This window comes from Tenrec ecaudatus, chromosome 5, assembly GCF_050624435.1.
Source record: "Tenrec ecaudatus isolate mTenEca1 chromosome 5, mTenEca1.hap1, whole genome shotgun sequence".
Taxonomy (NCBI): domain Eukaryota; kingdom Metazoa; phylum Chordata; class Mammalia; order Afrosoricida; family Tenrecidae; genus Tenrec; species Tenrec ecaudatus.
This window is the reverse complement of record NC_134534.1, coordinates 163,838,136-163,858,527: the sequence shown is the minus strand read 5'-3', so window position 1 is coordinate 163,858,527 and position 20,392 is coordinate 163,838,136. Positions and strand designations below refer to the sequence as shown.

General features: G+C 41.2%; 1 protein-coding gene across 1 annotated transcript in view; it reads left to right on the top strand.

Moving 5' to 3' along the window:
* Window positions 1-20,392, top strand: part of DPP6 (dipeptidyl peptidase like 6) — an 890,123-nt gene that overhangs the window by 675,055 nt on the left and 194,676 nt on the right. Inside the window, exon 8 of the mRNA XM_075550777.1 lies at window positions 11,617-11,737. Coding sequence (XP_075406892.1) covers window positions 11,617-11,737 — 121 coding nt within the window. The remainder of the gene's footprint in view (window positions 1-11,616; window positions 11,738-20,392) is intronic.

Sequence of the window (20,392 nt, the reverse complement as noted above, 5' to 3'; positions counted from 1 at the left end):
TGTAAATCATTGTGCTAGGTTCCCCTTTCCTTCCCCCACCTTCCTCTTACCCTGCTGGCTACTCTCAATATTGGTCCTGAAGGGTTTATCTGTCCTGGATTCCCTGTGCTTCCAGCTCTTACCTGTACCAGTGTATGTCCTCTGGTCTAGCCAGATTTGAAAGGTAGAATTGGGATCATGGGAGTGGGAGGGGGAAGGAAGCATTAAAGAGCTAGACTAGAGGAAAGCTGTATGTTTCCTTTAGTGCTACCCTGCACCCTGGCTGACTTGTCTCTTCCTTGTGACCCTTCTGTAAGGGGATGTCCAATTGTCTACAGATGGACTTTGGGTCTTCACTCCGCACTCCCTCTCATTGACTTTGATATGATATTTTGTTCTGGATCTTTGATGCCCCTCATTCACGTTGGTACGATTTTTTGTTCTGGATCATTGATGCCTAAAACCTGATCCCATTGACACCTCATGATCACACAGGTGGGTGTGCTTCTTCCATGTGGGCTTTGCTGCTTCTCAGCTAAATGGCCGCTTGTTTATCTTCAAGCCCTTAAAACCCCAGAGGCTATATGTTTTGATAGCAGGACACCATGAGCTTTCTTCACCACATTTGCTTATGCACCCATTTTGTCTTCAGCGATTGTGTCAGGAAGGTGAACATCACAAATTGCCAGGTTATTAGAACAAAGGTTTTTTGCTTTGAAGGAGGACTGAAATAGAGGTCCAATGTCAGTCTGCGACCTTAATACTTAACATAAATATATGTACATAGATCTATTTCCCTATCCTTATATATAAATATATTTACATATGTACGTGCCTGTATTTAGACCTCTATAAATGTCCTTTGCCTCCTAGTTCTTTCCTCTATTTCCTTTTACTTTTCTCCTGTCCCACTGTCACATTCAGTCTTCATTCAGCTCTCTGTACTTCGCTTCAGCTGCATTGCACTTGATTGTACCCCACCAGGCATCCTATGTCCTCCTTGCCATTGATTTTAGATGACTTGTTACCTTGCCCCTAGGTTTGTTAACATCCACTTCCTTTCTCCCACCTCCCCCTCTCCCATGTCCTCCTGGAACCTTGGTCCCATTGTTTTCTCTTCCAGATGGTTTATCCCACCTATCTTATCTAGATAGACCTGCAGAGACAATAATAAGCATAAAGACAAGACAGAGCAAAACAAAACAACAAAAGAAACCAAAGACAAAAAAAATAAAAGAAAGAAAAGCCTATAAATAGTTCCAGGTCTGTTTGTTGACCTTTAGGAGTCTTTCCAGGTGGAGTCTGATGGGGTGCCGTGATCTGGCCCCAAAGTCTATTTTAGGTATTTCCCAAGGACGTCCTTGCTTTGCTCCCCTTGCTGTAACAGCATCCTTGTACCTTTGGAAGCATCAGTAAAATTGTGCTGGATCGGCAAATGCTATAACTCAAGAGAAGAGGTGCATGCAAAGGAAAGCAAATCATTAAATAGACAGCAGCCCCTGGATGTGTTCTGGAGATTACAAAAGTCAGTGCAATATGTCAATTAAAGAAACCAGGTGATATAGTAATTGAGGCTTTCAGTGATATATAATCTATTTTCCCCCTTGATAACAATATGTTGGGCTCACCATGAATGTTCAATTTCCTCCTTGTGATAAATAATTATCTGCTTGAATGTGTGATAATAACATAACCAATTAATTTGCTAAGTTTTTCCTGATGTGATTATTCATGAGAACTTTGGATTTCCACAATGCTAAACATGGTAGAAGTCTCTTAGATATCATCCACTAAGACCTCTTATTTTATAGTGGAAGAGCTAAGATTTTTTTTTAATTTTTTAAGATTTAAAAATTCTAAGAAACTTGTACAATACTGGAGAGTTGGTAGTTTCAGGGTACACGTTTCTACTGGAAGTCCAACGTTCTTTCTATTTTATCATTCCACTATCTGTACTCCTTAAGTTTTGGTCAAATGCTAACCTATTCAACATTTCCCTCTAGCTTTGATTTTCTAAAACTAAAAGCTGCACTGTGCCTAATTATAGTCATCATCACATCTCGGGTTCCTTACATACTGTAATTAGCTCCATTGGTGCAGTAGGTTAACACAAGACTGCTAAACCATAAGGTCGGCAGTTTGAAACTACCAGCCACTTCAAGGGAGAAATAGGAAGCTGTCTACTTCCTATAAGGAGTTACAGTCTCAGAAAGCCAGAGGGGCAGTTCTATCCTGTGCTTTAGCGATCTACCAACTTAATCTAGAATCCCTGGTGGCACCTGTCAGGTGACTATGATGCAGAATCAACCCAACGGCAGTGATTTGCTGTTGTTGCTGCTACCTGAATCTACTTAATATATCAGGAAAATAGAATAATGTGAAACTACTTCATCACTATTGAAATTAAAATGTCACATAATTAGAGAAGTCACTGAGAAAAGCTATTTAGTTCTCATTTCTCCAAAGAATTCTAGTTAATTGACTTTGTACAAATTTACTCTAACCATGAGTATATAAATCATATTTAGTCTAACTTGCTCATTAAAATATCAGACTAATAAAAACATGACTTGTTTTAAAATAGCAGAATATATATATATTGTGCATTTCCAATCCACATGGTTTCTTTTTCAAGTGATCTCTGTTAAGAATCAATGTTTGGTTTGGTAGGGGAGCAAAGGGGGCTTAGGGTAGGGGGTGAGGAGACACCTGAAACTACCTTAGCTTGTACTATCTTTATTCTTTAATAAAGGCAATAAAAAGATTGGGAAATGAACAGTTGTTTTAGTAAACTGAGAAAAAAGTCAAAGATTTTAGGGAATATACATCTGAAAACTAGTTATGCTTGAAAAGTGATATCTTTGCTTATTTACTCAGTATTGCCGTACGCTTATTTCTGTTAAGAATACAGAAGAAGAAAGAAAATTTTAGGAGGTACAACCTCTGCCCTTTGCAATCTAAAGTTAACACCAGATACAAGGCAAACATGTGTTGAAGAAAAGGAAAGAAAATGCTAGACCATGTATACCATGAAGAAAATACTATACTAGGGCAAAGCTAAATGTATAATAAAAAGAGAAAGGATGAAGCTCACAGATTCAGCATGGTGGGGAAAGTCAGACCAAATTAAGAAAGGAAAGGCAAAATACTGCCCTCCCCATGGTTTGGCTTAGGCCAAGAGGAATCAAAGTATTCTTGCCCAGGTAGAAATGGGAAATAGCAAGACAGTGAGCTGGATGAGAAACTAGAGATGAAAACTTCACTTTGAAGAGGTAATTGATGGCTTTGTATCCCAAACAGAGGTCTTCAGAATGATCCCATAAGCCAAGAGAAGAACTAATAAGGTGGCCTTTACCTGAAAGCATGTTTGTTCAGCTGACATACGTTGAAATCTACATGAATTTTCATGCAATATGCAGGCACAACAATGGACACATTAATACATTAGCACAGTTTGAGGCCTTATCTCATTGGACCACTTGGCAAAGATATAGATGTTAGTGGAATTATAATTGATTATTGTAATTACGTGAATTAAGAGACAATTCTGAACCGAGATAACTTCTTTCAATTCCACACAGTTCCCTATTAGATGGGAGGAGCATCAATGTATGTATTGATATCAAATGTGATTTCAGAGAGGGTCCTTTTGTCTATGTACCTGGCCACCCACCAACCTCCCCACCCCCAAAAAAGAGGTGTTCCCAGGCCTTTGCTCAATAAACACTGTGTTTTCTTGGTTAGCATATGCTGTACACCAGCTTTCCTTGTCATCTTCAGATGATGAATCCAACATTAATAGGCTCTGTCTATCTCCTGACACTAATCTCCAACCACATGAGCATCTGATGAAGGGTCTCAGAGGCATCTCACCTTCAGCTTCCCACAATCAGTCTCTAACTTCATTTGCCAAGCCTCACATTTGCAAGGCCTCAATATGGAGTAACGTAGGTGATTGACAGAGAGACGGAGTACTACTGATGAGCAGTAGACTGTGATAGAGAACCAATTACTGCAGCCTCCTAAAAAGAGAGGCACTAGCAGAGCCTGGAGCGATGCCTAGGAGCAAGCAGAGCACTCAGGAAGTAAGGTCTGTGTGGGAAGGTGTTGAAGGAAAGTGGCAGGTTGAGTATTTGGGAAAGTGGGAGTGTGCATGTTTCTTAAAAGATGTCTTCTTATCTCATTATAAATCTAATTTCCTCAAAGAATATTTTTAAATCCTTTTATTGGGGGCTCATACAACTTTTATAACAACCCCTACATCCATCCATTGTGTCAAGCACATTTGTACATTTGTTGCCATCATCATTCTCAAAACATTTGCTTTCTATTTGAGCCCTTGGTATCAGCTCCTCTTTTTTTCCCCTCCCACCCCACCCCTCCCTCATGAACCCCTGATAATTTATAAATTAATATTATTTTGTCATGTCTTACACCGTCCAACGTCTCCCTTCACCAGCTTTTCTGTTGTCTGCCCTCGTGGGAGGGGTTATATGTAAATCCTTGTAATTGGTTCCCCCTTTCTACCCCACCTTCTTTTCACCCTCCAGTATTGCCACTCTCACCACTGGTCCTGAAGGGATCATCTGTCCTGGATTCCTTGTGTTTCCAGTTCCTGTCTGTACCAGTGTACATCCTCTGGTCTAGCCAGATTTGTAAGGCAGAATTGGGATAATGATGGTGGGAGGTGAGGAAGCATTTAGGAACTAGAGGAAAGTTGTATGTTTCATCGTTGCTACACTGCACCCTGACTGATCTGTCTACTCCCCACGACCCTTCTGTAAGGGGATGTCCAGTTGCCCACGGTTGGACTTTGGGTCCCCACTCTGCACTCCCCCTCATTCACAATTAATTTCAATAGTGATGAAGTAGTTTCACAATTTTTTTTGTTCTGATGATGCCTGATACCTGATCCCTTCGACACCTCGTGATCACACAGGCTGCTGTGCTTCTTCTATGTGAACTTTGTTGCTTCTGAGCTAGATGGCCGCTTGTTTACCTTCAAACCTTTAAGACCCCAGACGCTATATCTTTTGATAGCCTGGCATCATCAGCTTCCTTTACCACATTTGCTTATGTACCCATTTGTCTTCAGTGATTGTGTCGGGAAGGTGAGCATCATGGAATGCCAATTTAATAGAAGCAAGTACTCTTGCTTTGAGGGAGTTCTTGCGTGGAGGCCAAATGTCCATCTGCTACCTTAATACTGAACCTATAAATATATGTACACAGATCTATTTCCCCATCATCATATATAAATATATTTACATATGTACATGCCTGTATTTAGACCTTTATAAATGCCCTTTGCCTCCTGGTTCTTTCCTCTATTTCCTTTTACTCTCCTCTTGTCCCCTTGTCATGCTCAGCCTTCAGATGGGTTTCAGTAATTCCTCTTGCTTACATTGTGCTCCTCAGAGAATATTTTATTTTAAAAAGAATATTTTATTGTTATTATTTTTCTGATTACTCTGCATGTGGTTATTGTTTTGGCAGTGCTTGAATAGGATAAAGACTTAGTGCACTTTGTTAACTCACTGAAAAATTGGAGATTTGAGTGTACTCAGCGTGACTCAGAAGAAAAGTCTGGCAATCTACTTCTAAAACTTCATCCTTAAGAAACTCTTTGGAGCAAGCACAGTTGTGCTCTGACAAACATAAGGTTTCCATGAGTCTGAATAGACACACAGCAATAGGTTGGTTTGGTTTTGTATTTTTTGGTTACCTGAGAGCTTTGCTTTGTTTTCTTAAAAGAAGAACCAAGGGCAGACAGCAAAGAGGAGAGTGTTCAGTGTCTTGGTTTACAGAGCTTCTCCACAATAACAGGATTAGATACTTTGAAGGAATTTGAAGAGCTGCGTTGTTTCAAAACATTTCTATAAACTCAAATATCAGTCAGTGCCATTCTCTTTGAAAATTGCATCTTAGCAATTGACTCTCAAAAGACCACATACCAAATGTGGTATATCCATTCAGTGGACTACCACTCATACACTAAGAGAATGAAATTCCGATGCATGCTACAGCATCTTTGAACTTGAAACGTAATACTGAGTGTCAATGAGCAGATATAAAAGGACTGAAAAATAGTGTAAGATTCCACTTATAGAGAATCTATAAAACAGGCAAATTTAAAGAGAAAAGATTTATTAGTGGATACTAAGGAATAGAAGAAGAAAGGAACAGAACATTCATTCTTAAGGGATATTGGTTATTGATTAGAGGGGGTGGCGAAGTTTGGAATACATAGTGTTGATTGCATAATAGCATGGTAGTAATTAATGCCTCCGAATTGTGATGATAGCTATATTAAATCCAATAAAGTGTGTTTTTTTAGGGGAGGGGGGCTAAAATGGAAACTTTTAGTCTCAGCCACATACACCAAAGAGTGCCTTAAAATATTCAAGGGAAAATGAAATAAAATATACTGAGAACTCCCCACAAACTCTTTGTATATGTGAATGTATACATGTATATATTATTAGCTATCAGAATAACATAAACTAAAATCACCATGATAGACATGTAGCCAACCAGAAAAGCAGGCCTATTGTCCACACCTCCATTGTCATGGAAGCAGATTGCCACGTCTTTCCCCTGCAGAGTGGTGGGTGGGTTCAGACTACCAATCTTTTGATTGTCAGCTGAGCGCTTTAATGATCCTACCACCAAGACCCCTATCTATCTATGTACGTATGTATTCTATTTATCACCCACAATAAGTTCTTATGAGGGAAAAAAAGGGACAACATAACATGATTGCTTAAAACATTCACTCTGGAACCAGAATGCAACAGTTTCAGGTGTAACACCTTCTATTATTGGACAAGTTGCTGACCTGTGCTTCGGAATATGAATCCTACTCAACTATTGTCTAGCTAGCTGGTGGTTCACTAGCTACCGTTTCTGTGCTTCGGTGTTTTCTGACAAAGCAAGAATAGTAGTACTTATCCCATAGGACTATTTTAAAGTTTAAGTGAGTTCATAAAAAAGAATAAACTGAAAGTAGATCAAGGACTTCTTGTATATCCACTAAAATCATAAAACTCTTTTTTCGAAGGTTAATTCTCCCTGGTGTTGGATTTGGCAATGAACATCTAGATTTGGCTAAAAATCATAGTAACAAAAGAAAAAACATAATTTAAAATAAAATTAAAATATTTTGTCCTTCGAAGGACATTGTTAAGAAGTCGAAAAGACAATCCCTCAAATGGTAGACTGTGAGCCACATACCTGATAGGGACTTGTGCCCAGAAAATACAAAAAAGAAAACTGAACCAAAAAAAAAGGACAAATAACCCAATTTTAATAATGAGCAAAGGATTTGAGTAAACATTTCAAAATATATATATTTACAAATGGCCAGTAAGTACATGAAAATATACTATTAACCACCAGAAAAATATAAATTAGAATCACAATGTGATACCACTTCACAATCATTCAGATGGCTACAATAAAAAAGACAAGTATTGGTAAGGACGTGGATAATTTAGAACGCTCACACAGTGCTGATGTGTTTATAAACCATTGTGGAAAACATCCTGACCATCTCTCCAAAAGTTAAGCATAGCATTACCACATGACCCTGCAATTTCACTCCTCGCCGTTCCAACATAACTAGGAGCTCGTGTGCACCCAAAGACTTGTGCACAAATGGTCGTGTTAGCATTGCTCATGGTAGCCCAAGAATGGAAAAAATCAAAATATTCATCAACTAATGAATGGATTCTTTAAGGTCTAGTTTTATAATGGAATATTATCCAGAAGTAAAAATGAGGAAAAGACGTATTGATATAGGCTAACACCTCAATGCATATTGAAAATCTGCAAAGTGGAAGAAACCAGTCATAGAAGCCTACTCTATGTCCTGTATGATTTCATCTCGCAAGGTTGTGTCCTGTTGTGGGGAGGTTCTGTTTGTGTTGGTTTGTTGAGTCTTTTTTTGTTTGTGGTGAATATTTACCATCAGTAAATATTTTGAAAAAATGAAACACTCGGTAAGTGTACACTTATTCAGTGATTTATTAGACACATGCTGAACACTCAGTAGTGATCTATTAGACACATATCCATACCAGATCCCCAAAGCTAGCCGGGTCGTTAGCCATTGTCAACATTCCATATACTTTCAGGCCTCTCTTAATTTCTTTTATACTTTGGAATCTTCCTGGAATTCCCATAGCCACTGTTTGGACTCTGAAAAGATCATGCGTATACTTTATAATTTAGTACCTGTGTCACCTCCCTCATAAAGCCACTTCTAACCCCAACAGAGCAAATCATTTTTATGATTATGATAGTAACAATAGATACATGTATCAGAAACTTGCTTTTCGCTGGTGCGCTACTCTGTGCTTTGAATTCATTAACTCAGTCCCACGTCATATCTACCCTAAGATTAGAACCACTCTTCTCATGGATGATAGAAAAGAAACAGGTGTAGACATGTGAAGCAGTTGCCCTGAGTGTCATGGCTCAGGAAGGGGGTAGGGATGGCGGCTCTCTCCTAAGACCTGGTGTAGATGGTGATGTGTAGTCTAGATTTTCATTCATAGCTATGAGCTCTGTTAGAACTCTGTAGTCCTGGAGCCCTGGCACCAGACTCCAGTAAGTATGAAGCAAGTGAGAGCCGGGCAGACAGTCTGACCAGGAGAGCTGAGGAGTCCAGGCGGAGAACTGTACACTCTGTTTCGTAGTTAACAGAAAGTCATTCTAGACTTTGAGTAACAACAGCGCATGCTATGAATGGTGTTTGGGAAAAGGCAGTGATGGTTCAGTAGTAGATTTCTCGCCTTCCATGGGGGAGACATAAGTTCAAATCCCGGCCAGGGTCCCTCCTACACAGTCACCACCTGTGTGTCCGTGGAGGCCTGGGTGTTTCTGTCAAGCTGAATGGGTTTCAGTACAGCGTCCACATGAGTACATACTAGGAAGAAAAAGCTGACAATTTACTCCTGAAAATTAACCCGTGAAAACCATATGGATCACAGTATCTTATCAGAACCTCAGCACAGAGTGAGCATGAACCAGACAGTGTGTTATTTCATTTCAGGTGGTCACCATGAAGTGGAATTGGCTTGGTGATCGCTAACCGCAGCACTCGAGATGATATCTATTGGGGAACAGAACAGCACAGGGGAAGGGAGACTACCCTTTCGGTTAAGGCCAGAGCAAAGGCAGACAGTGCCGAGCAGGCAGGGGGGAAGGACTGGACACTGCATAGATTACTCCAGTCGTTACCTGCTTTGCCTGTAAGTGAAGCTCTCCTGCAGGAACCAGCAGGTTTCAGGGGCAGGTGTGTGCACAGCACACAGTGAAAGATTCAATTGCTTAGCCCAATATTTGACCTTGACAAGGCAAGCACCCTAGTTTTGCCTTCTCTCCCAATATTTACCATTAGGAAACTACAGACAAAATTGGATACATTCTACTTTTACTTAAGTATCTTAAACTGAAAGTCAAAAGAAAAATGTAAGCCCCTAATAAAATGTAAAAAAAGAAAAGGAAAAAAAAAGAAAATGATTAGGGCAAAGAATGTACAGAGGTGCTTTATATGATTGATGTCTGTATATGTATGGATTGTGATAAGAGTTGTATGAGCCCCTAATAAAATGTTTTTTAAAAAGAAACTATATATTATAAAAAGAAAGAAAGAAAAATGTAAAATATCATCAGGGAAAATTGAACTCTTCTTTGTAAAGTATTTCTCATCATTTTTCTTACATTAAAATTGAAGTCAAGGTGAAAAGGGATTTACTACTTATCATAGAGAATTTTATGTAAAATATTAATTGGTTATAGTCTGATTTAAAAATCCATTGTAGGCTTAGAAAGCATAAAAGGAGTTAAAATTCAGCAGTGCATCTTATCCTTAGGCAAATTCATAAGAATAGCCACTGAAACTAAATTAGGATGTATACTTGTTTTTGGAAGCTTTTCAAACACATTGCTAGTTTTAAGAGCCAAAGACCTGGGCAGAAAAGGAATACGTAATCAAGCATTAGTTCCATCTCTCTAGGAAAAGGATCAGGAGAAACTGACTTTTGTGTATTTTCAATAAGAAAATTCATATTCAATCTACTGCCTATACAGCATAAAGTATCTTCCTCCAGTGGCGTCTTAACTAAGAATTCAAGAGGCTTTCAGTATTGCCTGAGCCACTGTTCTTAAACTTGTCTGCCCACTGGGATCACCTGGAGAGTTTTTTTAAAATACTAATGTCTGGGTCACATATCTAGAGATTGTTATTCAACTGGTGTGGGATGTTGGACTGGCTAACAGAATTTATTTTTAGCTCCAAGGTTCTTTTGAGAACCACTAGACCACCCTTCTCTCCATGAAGAGTTTGTGACTTGTACCTGGTCAGATTATAATATCTTTCACGGTACTCGAACCTGGGCAAATGGAACAACAGCACCCTGTTGTCCAAGAAGAGGACTTGAGAAGTCATCTTTGACAATTCGCACAAGTTCACCGTGTCCAGTGGACTTTCCTCGTTCCCTCCCTAGTTAGTCTACTTCCTTCCGTCTTCATCATCAACATTTAGGTCCAGGCCATTCTCACCACCACCTCACACCAGGTTCCCAATGTGTCTTCCTTCCAAGTCTGTTCCTGTTGCTAGAGTCAGTTGCTGAAGACACAGTTCTGATCACCTGGCTCCCCAGCTGTCACTTGTCCAGACTTGCTGATCTCATTTCTCCACCTCTTGCTGTTGAGTCAACTCCGACTATTGGAGACCCCACGTGTGTCTGAGTAGAACTATATTCTAGAGGATTTTCAATAACTGACTCTTTGGAAGTAACGCACCAGATCCTTCTTGCAAGGTGCCTCTGGATTTTGCACGCCACCAACACAATGCCAAAGACTCCTCAGGGACTGGTACCTGCCCGCCTCTCGGGCATCGATGTTGACTCTCTTGTTTGGCATCTACGAGTGTACCACAGAGGGAGCAGGTTTCCGTTTCTCTGATGCCTTCCTGCCTACTGCTCCTTCCTCAAGCTGCCTCACCTGTAGACTGACTGCTCATCCCCTTTCTGCCTCCTGCTCATCACTGGCATATAGGCTTAAAAATTACTTTCTCAGGAATACCACATCTGCCTTTGGTCTAAGACAGGCAGCTCAGTCACTGTTTCCTGAGCTCCACATTTCCATGCCTGGTGCCTCTCTTCAGTAGCAGACTCTCGGTAGAGGAAAGGCATGTAGCTATGCCGCACCTCCCCATGGGCCATGCTCCCTCCTACCTGGCACAGAATGAGTGCTCAGGAAATAACCGAATGAATAAATGTTGGAGGAATTCAGGCCAGCGTTCTAGTTTTCCAGCCTGCCACAGTTAATTTCCAGGAAAAGTTGGATTGCTAAAATGCTCCAAATGCAAATGGATGTTAAAATAACCAAAAGGACCAGACTGTACATTTCCCAGCCGTGGTAATGAGAAATTGGATGACCCATGTCATGTTTGTCTCTGGTTAATGCTTAGATAAAATGGATATTTCTGGTAACTGAATCCAAATGATCCCAAGGCTACCTTTGTTCCACCAAATGACCAAGCAGGAAACTGAAAACCACATCGCTGATTTCAATTTTTAGAAGCCCGCTTATTTTGTAACCACTGTGTGTGTGTCCATTGTCTTTTAGATATTTATCTTTGAAAATAACATCTACTACTGCGCACAAGTCGGGAAGCAGGTGATCCGCGTGGTCTCCACCGGGAAGGAAGGAGTCATTTACAATGGCCTCAGTGACTGGTTGTATGAAGGTAAGCCTTGCGTTGCAGAGAAGCGGGATGTCTTGTGGTTGGTCTTGTTACTGCGGCAGCTGCTGGGTTATTTGTTTTTTTTCCTTAAGTATAATGGAAACTCCAGTGTTTAAGGCTTCGGGGAGAATCAGCCTGAAATCTTGAGTGTACACCTGGTGACGTGGAAGGTGTGAATGCTCACACCTACCTTGTGGGCTTTCTAGAGTGCTGGTTTCCATAGGGCATGAGGCATGTTTTAGGGAGCAGGCGTGTTGTTAGAGGAGATGACTATGCCTGGGTTCATCTATCCCTATTCTAAGCTGTGTGCCTTGCTTTGCTGATGGAGTTGAGAGTTGGAAAATTAAAAAAGAGGCTTAATCTTTGAAAAGGCACCAACACAACCATTCCAAATACAACCCACCTTGGTGGACATTTTCTCCTGCTGGTTTCCCTTTAGCCCCAGAGAGGTCACTCTGAGCTCTGTGGGTACAAGCTTACTTCCTGAACCTCTATAGTCCATCGCCTTGCTAACGAGGCCATCGTCGTGACAGTGACAGCATTTATGGAGTGCTGTTAGGGATTGGGCACGGAGCTAAGCACTTTCTTACTGGAACAATATTCGGAGGCAGGTATTCTTAGTGTGTTGTACGTGAGCCTTTAGAGTGTGGTTAGGTGATTTGCCCAAGCTTAGACAAGGTGAAGACAATTTTATGGGAGAATATCATTGGTCAAGTCCAGGACAGTCACCTTTCTGAGAATTCACAAGTTGGATAGGTAGGTTCATCTACCACCGCATTTGGTTGATAAACACCGTATGCCTTTCTCGGCCTCTATGTCTAACACCACTTGGCAACAAAACTAACTCATCATGCGAGACTAGCAAGGAAGGATCAAGGGATGTATTGAGTACTATCTAGCCAATATCATTTTTTCTCAGTACTATTTGTTTCTCAACATGGTTTTCTGCATTACAGGATCATTATGTATTATAAATTATAAAATAGATCGATATGCCAGACTATTGGTATGTATCTGGGCTTAAATAATGAAGTCATAAACTTCTATTGATTTCTAACTGTCTTAAATTAAGGTATAAATTGCATAAAATAAAAGGCACGGCTCTGAGGATACCATTGGATAAGCTCTGACAAATGTATGGACTGTGTAACCCCAGTGAAGTCATAAACCATTTTTATCATCCTGGAAAGTTCCCTGGAATCCCTTTCCAGTCAGTTACATCTACCCATTGCCCCCCTTCCCCCCCCCCTGAGACAGCCACTGCTCTGATTCACGTGCAGCCGGCTGTGTAACAGACCTCTCGGACCTGTCCACTCACATGGGGACCTCTTTGTCAGCACGGCCACCTCGGCGCAAAACCATGTTTCTATTCTGATCTGACTGCCACTGTATACAGCACCCCTCATCTTTCAGGTTTTCGCGTGCCTTCTGAACCAAAGGAAAAGAAGTCTATTGCATCATGGCCCTGGCCCCATCGGAGAAGCCACTGTAATGGTGGGAGCTTGCTTCTATGCATTGTCAGCTGCCTGCCTTCAGATCTCCTCTGGCGTAGTCCAGAAGAGGCACTTGGCACAGACAGGCACAATCGTGTAGTAAATTCTGGGAACCCGTGGGTGATACAATTCTGGGAATCCCGTGGTGAGAGGTAATCCATTCACCTGCTAACAAAGAGGTTGGAGACTGGAGTCTCCCCAAAGGTGCCTCAGAAGACAGGCCTAGTGTTCTGCCTCCCACACGTCGGCCATTGAAAACCCATGAGGCACATTTCTGCTCTGACCCACACATGGGCGCCATGAGTCAGAGTTAACGCAGCAGCATAGGTTGCTGGTACTGATAGCGAGGACTCTGGACTTAGGCGGAGATTGACCGTCAAACAGAAGCAGACAACCTTATGCCAGACAGCAAAGGGAAACTCCTTTTATTCTTGCTATCTGACATCAGAGATGGGTCTAATAGGCCTTCAATTCCCACTCACCATCACCCTATAGGACATCGTTGAACTGCTCCACCAAGGTTCTCGGGCTGTAAATCTTCATGAAGCAGACTACTGCATCCCATGGAGCGGCTGGTGGGTTCAAACCACCAACCTTTTGGTGAGCACTCCAGTGCTTAACGCATTGTGCTCCCAGGGCTGCCTTCACAATGTAAGAAAGAGCCTAATATCTAAATGAGAAAGAGAGCAGAACTATTCAAAACAAAATGTCTAGTAGTTAAAAGTAGTGCTCTGGAGTCCCATAGCCTCAGACCCAGCTCAGTCATTTGCTTGACCAGTAACCTTGGACGTGGTATTCCCACTTCGTGGACCTCGATTTCTCATGTTAAAACAGAGTCAATGCTAGAGAAGTATGTAACCACTGTTTTCAGGGGCTATAGAAGATTGTAAATGGCATGTTTTTCACACATAGTCGTACATTGCTGTGGGGAGGTGTCATGGAACCTCTTCCAACCCATCATGTCTCTCTGTGGGCACAACAGAAGGGAACACTGCCCCGTCCTTCGGCCGCCTCACAGTCCTTCTTGTACTGGGGCCCCTTTTTGAGGCCACAGTATCAATAGAACTGGTTGAAGGCCTTTCTCTTTACCGTGGAGGGGTGCCCCTGCTTTACCAGCCAGCTTGACTGTAATCACTGTGAAGCATAATACCACGAGTAATGAAACTGTGTGTGGTTATTATTGTTACTGCCATAATTAGTGACTATTATGTTTATTGTGAAAGGAAAAATTATATGGGAAGGAAGAAGACATAGGCATTAACTGAGGCAAAGTTTCTTAGTGTCACCGGTTCTGGGCAGGGGCACCTGCAAGTGGCCAGGACTTGCATGTAGACTGAGAGGCTGCACTCCCCGCCCCACTGCCCTGCTGCATCCACAGAGGTTGCCTGACCTGAAAGCTCCCGAGAGGTCTGGGCAAACGAAGATGCTGAGGCCCTGGGAAGACCCTTGGTGTACTGGTTGCACTAAGCCAGGCGTGTTCAAGGGTTAATCTTCTTTTTAAAAGATCCATAACCAAGAGATTTAAAATCTCTTAGCATCTTCTTAATAACATAAAAGTTCATTGCTTTGCACTTCAAGGGAAGCTTTTGCTTTAGCAAATCCACTGAAAGGACATTTTTCCACAAGGCGTTTACACAAAATTGCGTTGATTTGATAACAGAGCCCCAAATAGTTTAAATCAATCGCAGTTGATGTGGCAGCTTAATCTACTTAGTGCTGTTCCCCCAGAAGGTTATATATGCTGATGCTTAGATTTCTATAAGTTGGGAGCAAAAGAGCCTCAGGGATTCCTACTTATTTTTAATAATAGGAAGGTAAACTTTGAAGACTGACTTTGACTAATCTGACTTAACTATTTCACTCTCAGACTCTTCCTCTAAAAAAAATAATAATAAAATGGCTGAAAACTACCCTGTTTGCAAAAGACTTTACTCACAAAGAGACGTGTCGGTACTGAAAAGAGACTGTTGTTTGTTGTTGTTGTTGTTAGTTGTTGTTGAGTCCGTCCCGACTCACAGTACAATAGGAACACTTCCCGACCCTGCACCAGCCTCACAATTGTTCTTAGGGCTGAGCCTGTGGTTGCAGCCACTGCATCGTCCATCTCACGCAGGGCCCTTCTCTTTCCCGGCCCCTCCGCCGTAGCATGCCTGATGTCCTCCTCCGGGGACTGGAGGCGACACTAGACAAATGGTCAATGCCACTGCGGTGCACAGAGTTTATTGGCAGTACAATTCCAGATTGACTTTTGTTGTTGCTGCTTCCGAGAAGGATCTTAAACATATTGAGCAGAGCAAACACTGGAGCCTGTCGGGGAGAACAGGTGGAGACATCGGAGCGACCGAACATCTCCAGCCTTTGAACAAAACTTTGTCTTCTTTTATCCGGAGCATTGTCTCCTTCTCAATCAAAATAACAGTAACTCATTGCGGCAGTAATAACCACCCTGATGTCTATTAATCGTAGTTCTCATTATTTGATTCTGTAGGAAGTCCCTTCTCAAATGACTCAAAGCAATCACCAACTGTGCTGTATGAAATGCAAGATAAACAGACAAGCCAGTTTTGTAATTTTTTAGGCCACTTTTTATAGATCTTAACAGAATCCATACCAATGCCCTAATAATGATTTGATTCCTCCTGAAGTACCCTGAGGGATATCAACAAAAGGTCAAGTAGACTCTAAAGTGGGTAAGTTGGAAGTTAGTGGATGGCTTCTTTTTGACCTAGAATCCTGTAGCTTATAATTTTGAATATTCAAAGGGACAGAGACTTGAGTAGGGAGAGCCAGGGAATGCTTTATTACCAAAGTATTTATGCAATTTTGTGGATTTATAATTCAATAATAATAATTACTAACATACTAATTATAATTACTTAAAGCACTCGTGTAATTATAAATACCAATGGTAAAAAGTTGAATATGTCTGTTTCCACCAGAAAAGCACAGGAGACGCCTTCCTATGTCCTCCAAATCACCCTAAATTTTTTAATCCCTTGAACAAAAATAGAATTGTCACGTGCCAGTCATGAATACCTTGAATTAGGCTTTTGTTCTACTTCATGATCTATTAACTATCTATCTCTGCGCACTATGCATGCTGCAATCAACACTGACATCCAATGTGCCGAGTGTCCGTTTTACATAAGTTAGACCAGTTAGGGATCGAATCCAATTTGTTCAGCCATTGTCTTCCATTAAACATCAGTAGACTGGGCTGGAGGAGCCCAGGCAGGACTGTGATTTAGCACTTAGTTGCTAATCATAAAAGAAATGGTTCAAATCCACCAGTTGCACGCAGGGAGAAAGATGAGGCAGTCTGCTTCTATAAAGATCACAGACACGAACACTGTGGGACAGTTCTATTCTGCCCTATATGGTGGCTGTAAGTCAAGACTGGCTTGACAGTCAAGGGTTTGCATTTTATGGTTTGGATTTGGGTAGGTAGCAGATAGTATGCAACATACCAGACTGCCAATGAGGAAATATTTTGTTTAGAGTCTTATGCTATTTTTAAGATTCTCTAACATGCATTTAAATTTTAAAAGGAGACGTGGTGGCATAGTGACTCCCCATTCAAAGCCACAAGCCACCCTTGGGGAAAAAGATGAGGTTTTCTACTCCTGTAAAAAGTTATCATCTCAGAAACCCACACAGGAAGTTCTAAGCTGCCCTGTAGTGTGTGAGTCATAATTGACCATGGCAGTGACTTTTGGGGATTTTATTATTAAGTGAAGGATTTGAATGCCTTTGGAGTTATCAATGGCTCTTTCCTTGATTTATGCGCTGGGAAGATTTGGGGCAGACATGGAAATCTCTGTCAGTAACGTGTCAGTCATGTGTGATTACCTTCCCGAGCTCAGTTCTGTAAGGCAGAATGATGGTGCCTAGGTTTGTATAGGAAACATGCCACTTGTAAGCTGTCTGACGTTGGATGAACTGTTCGATTTTTTTCATATCTCTGTTGCATTGCCTACAATGCATTGGCTGCAATGAGAGCGACCTATGTTGGCAGTGAAATGACAGAGTTAATTCGAAGGGGGTTCAAAAAGTTCTTGGGAAAAAGCATTATCTTTCGGTTCCATGTTTCCACCAACCTTTTGAAGCTTTCTCATTTAGTTCTTAGAATAGTGCTGGGAACTAGTTAGGGGCACGCACTGCCAATACCACTGTGACGTCAGCGTGTAATGTCTACAAGCTTTGATAGAGTGGGGGCGCCTCCGCACTTATTTCACCAAGCAGTGGTTGGGACCAGGAGCCTTTGTACCTAAGTGATGATTCTCCGCTAGAAGTTCAGGAAAATGTTTAGCACTGTTGACTTGTAAATTCTTATTTCTAATCATTGTATTGTGAGTTCTAGATCAAATAGGAAGGACTCAAAGCTGCCTGTAGAGCCCTCCTCTTTCCTCTTAGATTTCACCCGCTCGGAATCACATTCCCTTGTTTAATACTGACATGTGATAGATACAAGCTGCTTGCTTGGTGAGCACCAAAGATCTTCTAACTCGATAAAAAGAATGCCTCATGACCTTTTCTAGAAGTTAACTTATTTCTCTGTACATGTATATGTACATATATATCCTCTGCTTGATCCATGGTCTCTGAAGAAAGACATGCAAATGGAAGTAATAATGAAAATATCTAAGATAGTATCATCATCTGGTGCATTGCAATGATCACTGGCTCAATCAAACAGAGTCATCGCAAGCCGTAAGCTTAATGATTTCCGTATTTCAGTAACTGAAGTGAGCATTTTTCTGATTTAGCCCAAGTCACCCAGTTCATAAAGAATCAAGAAGCTTGACATAGGTAGCGTGTAAACTTCGTCATATAGAGAGACACAGAAGAAAAGCTAAACGCTGGTCAGTAGAAACTCATCCCACTCTGACTAGGAAATGAGGAAGAGGTCTTCCTAGGATCACTCTTCCTGTGTTTTTTTCTGATCAAATGAAACTTGTCTTCACGTTTCTCTCTGCGCGTCTGTATCTGCATACGAACATGGGCTAATGCAAGCGTGGCAACTGTCGGAGTATGGGGCAGAATGTAGTAGGCAGTGTAACGCTGACTGGTTTTCAAGGGCCCTCTTGTCCACTGGGGCCAGCTAAACTCATCTGTGCCAGTGCCTTCCTAACGTGACCTTAAGTTCCATCAGACACTAGTCAATGTTATCGATTGTGTTCCCTGCACATCCCAACTCATACCTGTCCTTCATAGGACTACTGCAGCTCCAAAATTTAAATGCCATGAACCGTCTTCAGTAAACACTAACAAATCACCCTTTTTTCTGAGGTCCCAGGGAGATCACCATCCTCCTGTTGGGACCACATGAAATGTTAGGACCTCACCTACAGAGGTTACATCTAAGCTTTCTTGAACACCACACAATTACTCTGGTTCTGTAATCATAGCATTAGAGCGTGTTGGAGCGGAATTTGACTTTAGTAAGCGCTTTTTATGGAAAGGGCCAAGTAATAAATATTTAATTTCTGTGCACTACATTTTATCTGTTGAAACGATTCCACTCTGTCTTGGCAGCACAGAAGCCGCCCTAGACAATATGTGAACCAGTACACCTGGCTGAGTTCCAGTAAAACTCTATTACAGGAGCAGAAGTTGGGATCACTCCCAATTCTCACATGTTGTGAAATATTATTAATCTTTTGGTTTTAACTTAAAGTCTAAAACCCATTCTTAGCTCACAGGTCATACAACAGGCAAGAAGCTGTGTACACATTTGCCAACCCGAATTACCCCAATTTTCACATTAATAGATGAGCTTATCATAGTTTGCCAACTCAAATTATCCCAATTTTCACCTTAACAGATGAGGCTGCTGACATCCAAAGGATTAAATGTTAGAATTCTCTCAGATCTTAGAACCTGAATTAAGATTACTTATAACGATAACCAATGACTTCACATCTTGTCTCTCCAACGAAATCAAGTAATTTGAAATGTATTTTATTTTTGTCAGCTATAATATTAAATTAACCTCTGTATAGCCATACTTCTGAATGGATCAATTCATAAGGAGAAGCTGTGTTATACATACCCTCCCCAGGAAATCACATACTCTTATCAGAAATGTCATTTCCACCAGTTTCCCTCCCCAATCAGGAGAAAATGTCTGATTTTCAAAAACAACACTGACCATGAACTTCACTTCAAGTGAGAGGACTATTTTACATTTTACTCCCAGAGATAAAGTTAGGTAGACAGATGTTGGAATGGTGATAGTACTCGGACTAGGCAGCTAGGGATCTAGAATTTTTCCAGCCCAGGCTCGAGAAAAGCCACTACCATTGAGTCTAGTTCAACACAGAGCAGTCCTACAGGCCAGGGTGACACTGCTCCATAGGGTTTCTGAAGCTATAAATATTGATCCGAGCAAATAGCCTCGTCTTTCTTCTGCAGAATACTTGGTGAGTTTGAACTGCTGATCTCAAAGTTCACACCCCAACTCAATACACTATGCCGCCATATCTCCTCCAGTGTTCTGGACTACTTCTTAATGAATACCACTCATCGATGATTTATGAAAGGAATAATAATAATAACAATCCCTAATTTTATTGTGTATGTATTCCATGCCAGGTCACAGACAAATTTATGAATTCTCCCATAAACCCTGCAAAGAGGGTAGTATTATTATCCTATTTCACAGCTGTGAAAACTTTGGCCTGGCAATGATAAATGACTTTTCAATGACTGTACAGCCAGTAAATGGTGGAGCCAGACTGTCTAACTCAAAACCTCAAGCTTCTAACCACATGCTCACTGAGTATACATTGCAAATTTTTTGCATATAAAATTAGATTTGGATCAATATGCAAGCTGTGCGTGGGCCATCATCGTGCGATGATCTGCTTGCATGCCAGCAGGTGTTAACCCATTTATCTCTGTGAAGGACAGTGCTCATGAGCTCATATGTGTGAAGTCACAGGTTTATCACAGCAGAAACATGAAATTGCCAATATATATAATTAAGTACTGGAATGGAAATTCCAGGACACTTCATTGTGCTCACTCAGAACCTCTGCATACACCAAGAAGCAAAAGTCCAAACAGAACAAGCAGGTACTTTGTGGTTTAACATCAAGAAAGGGATGTATCTGGGTAGTGTCCTTTTACCGTACTTATGTTGTACACTGAGCAAATAAGCCAA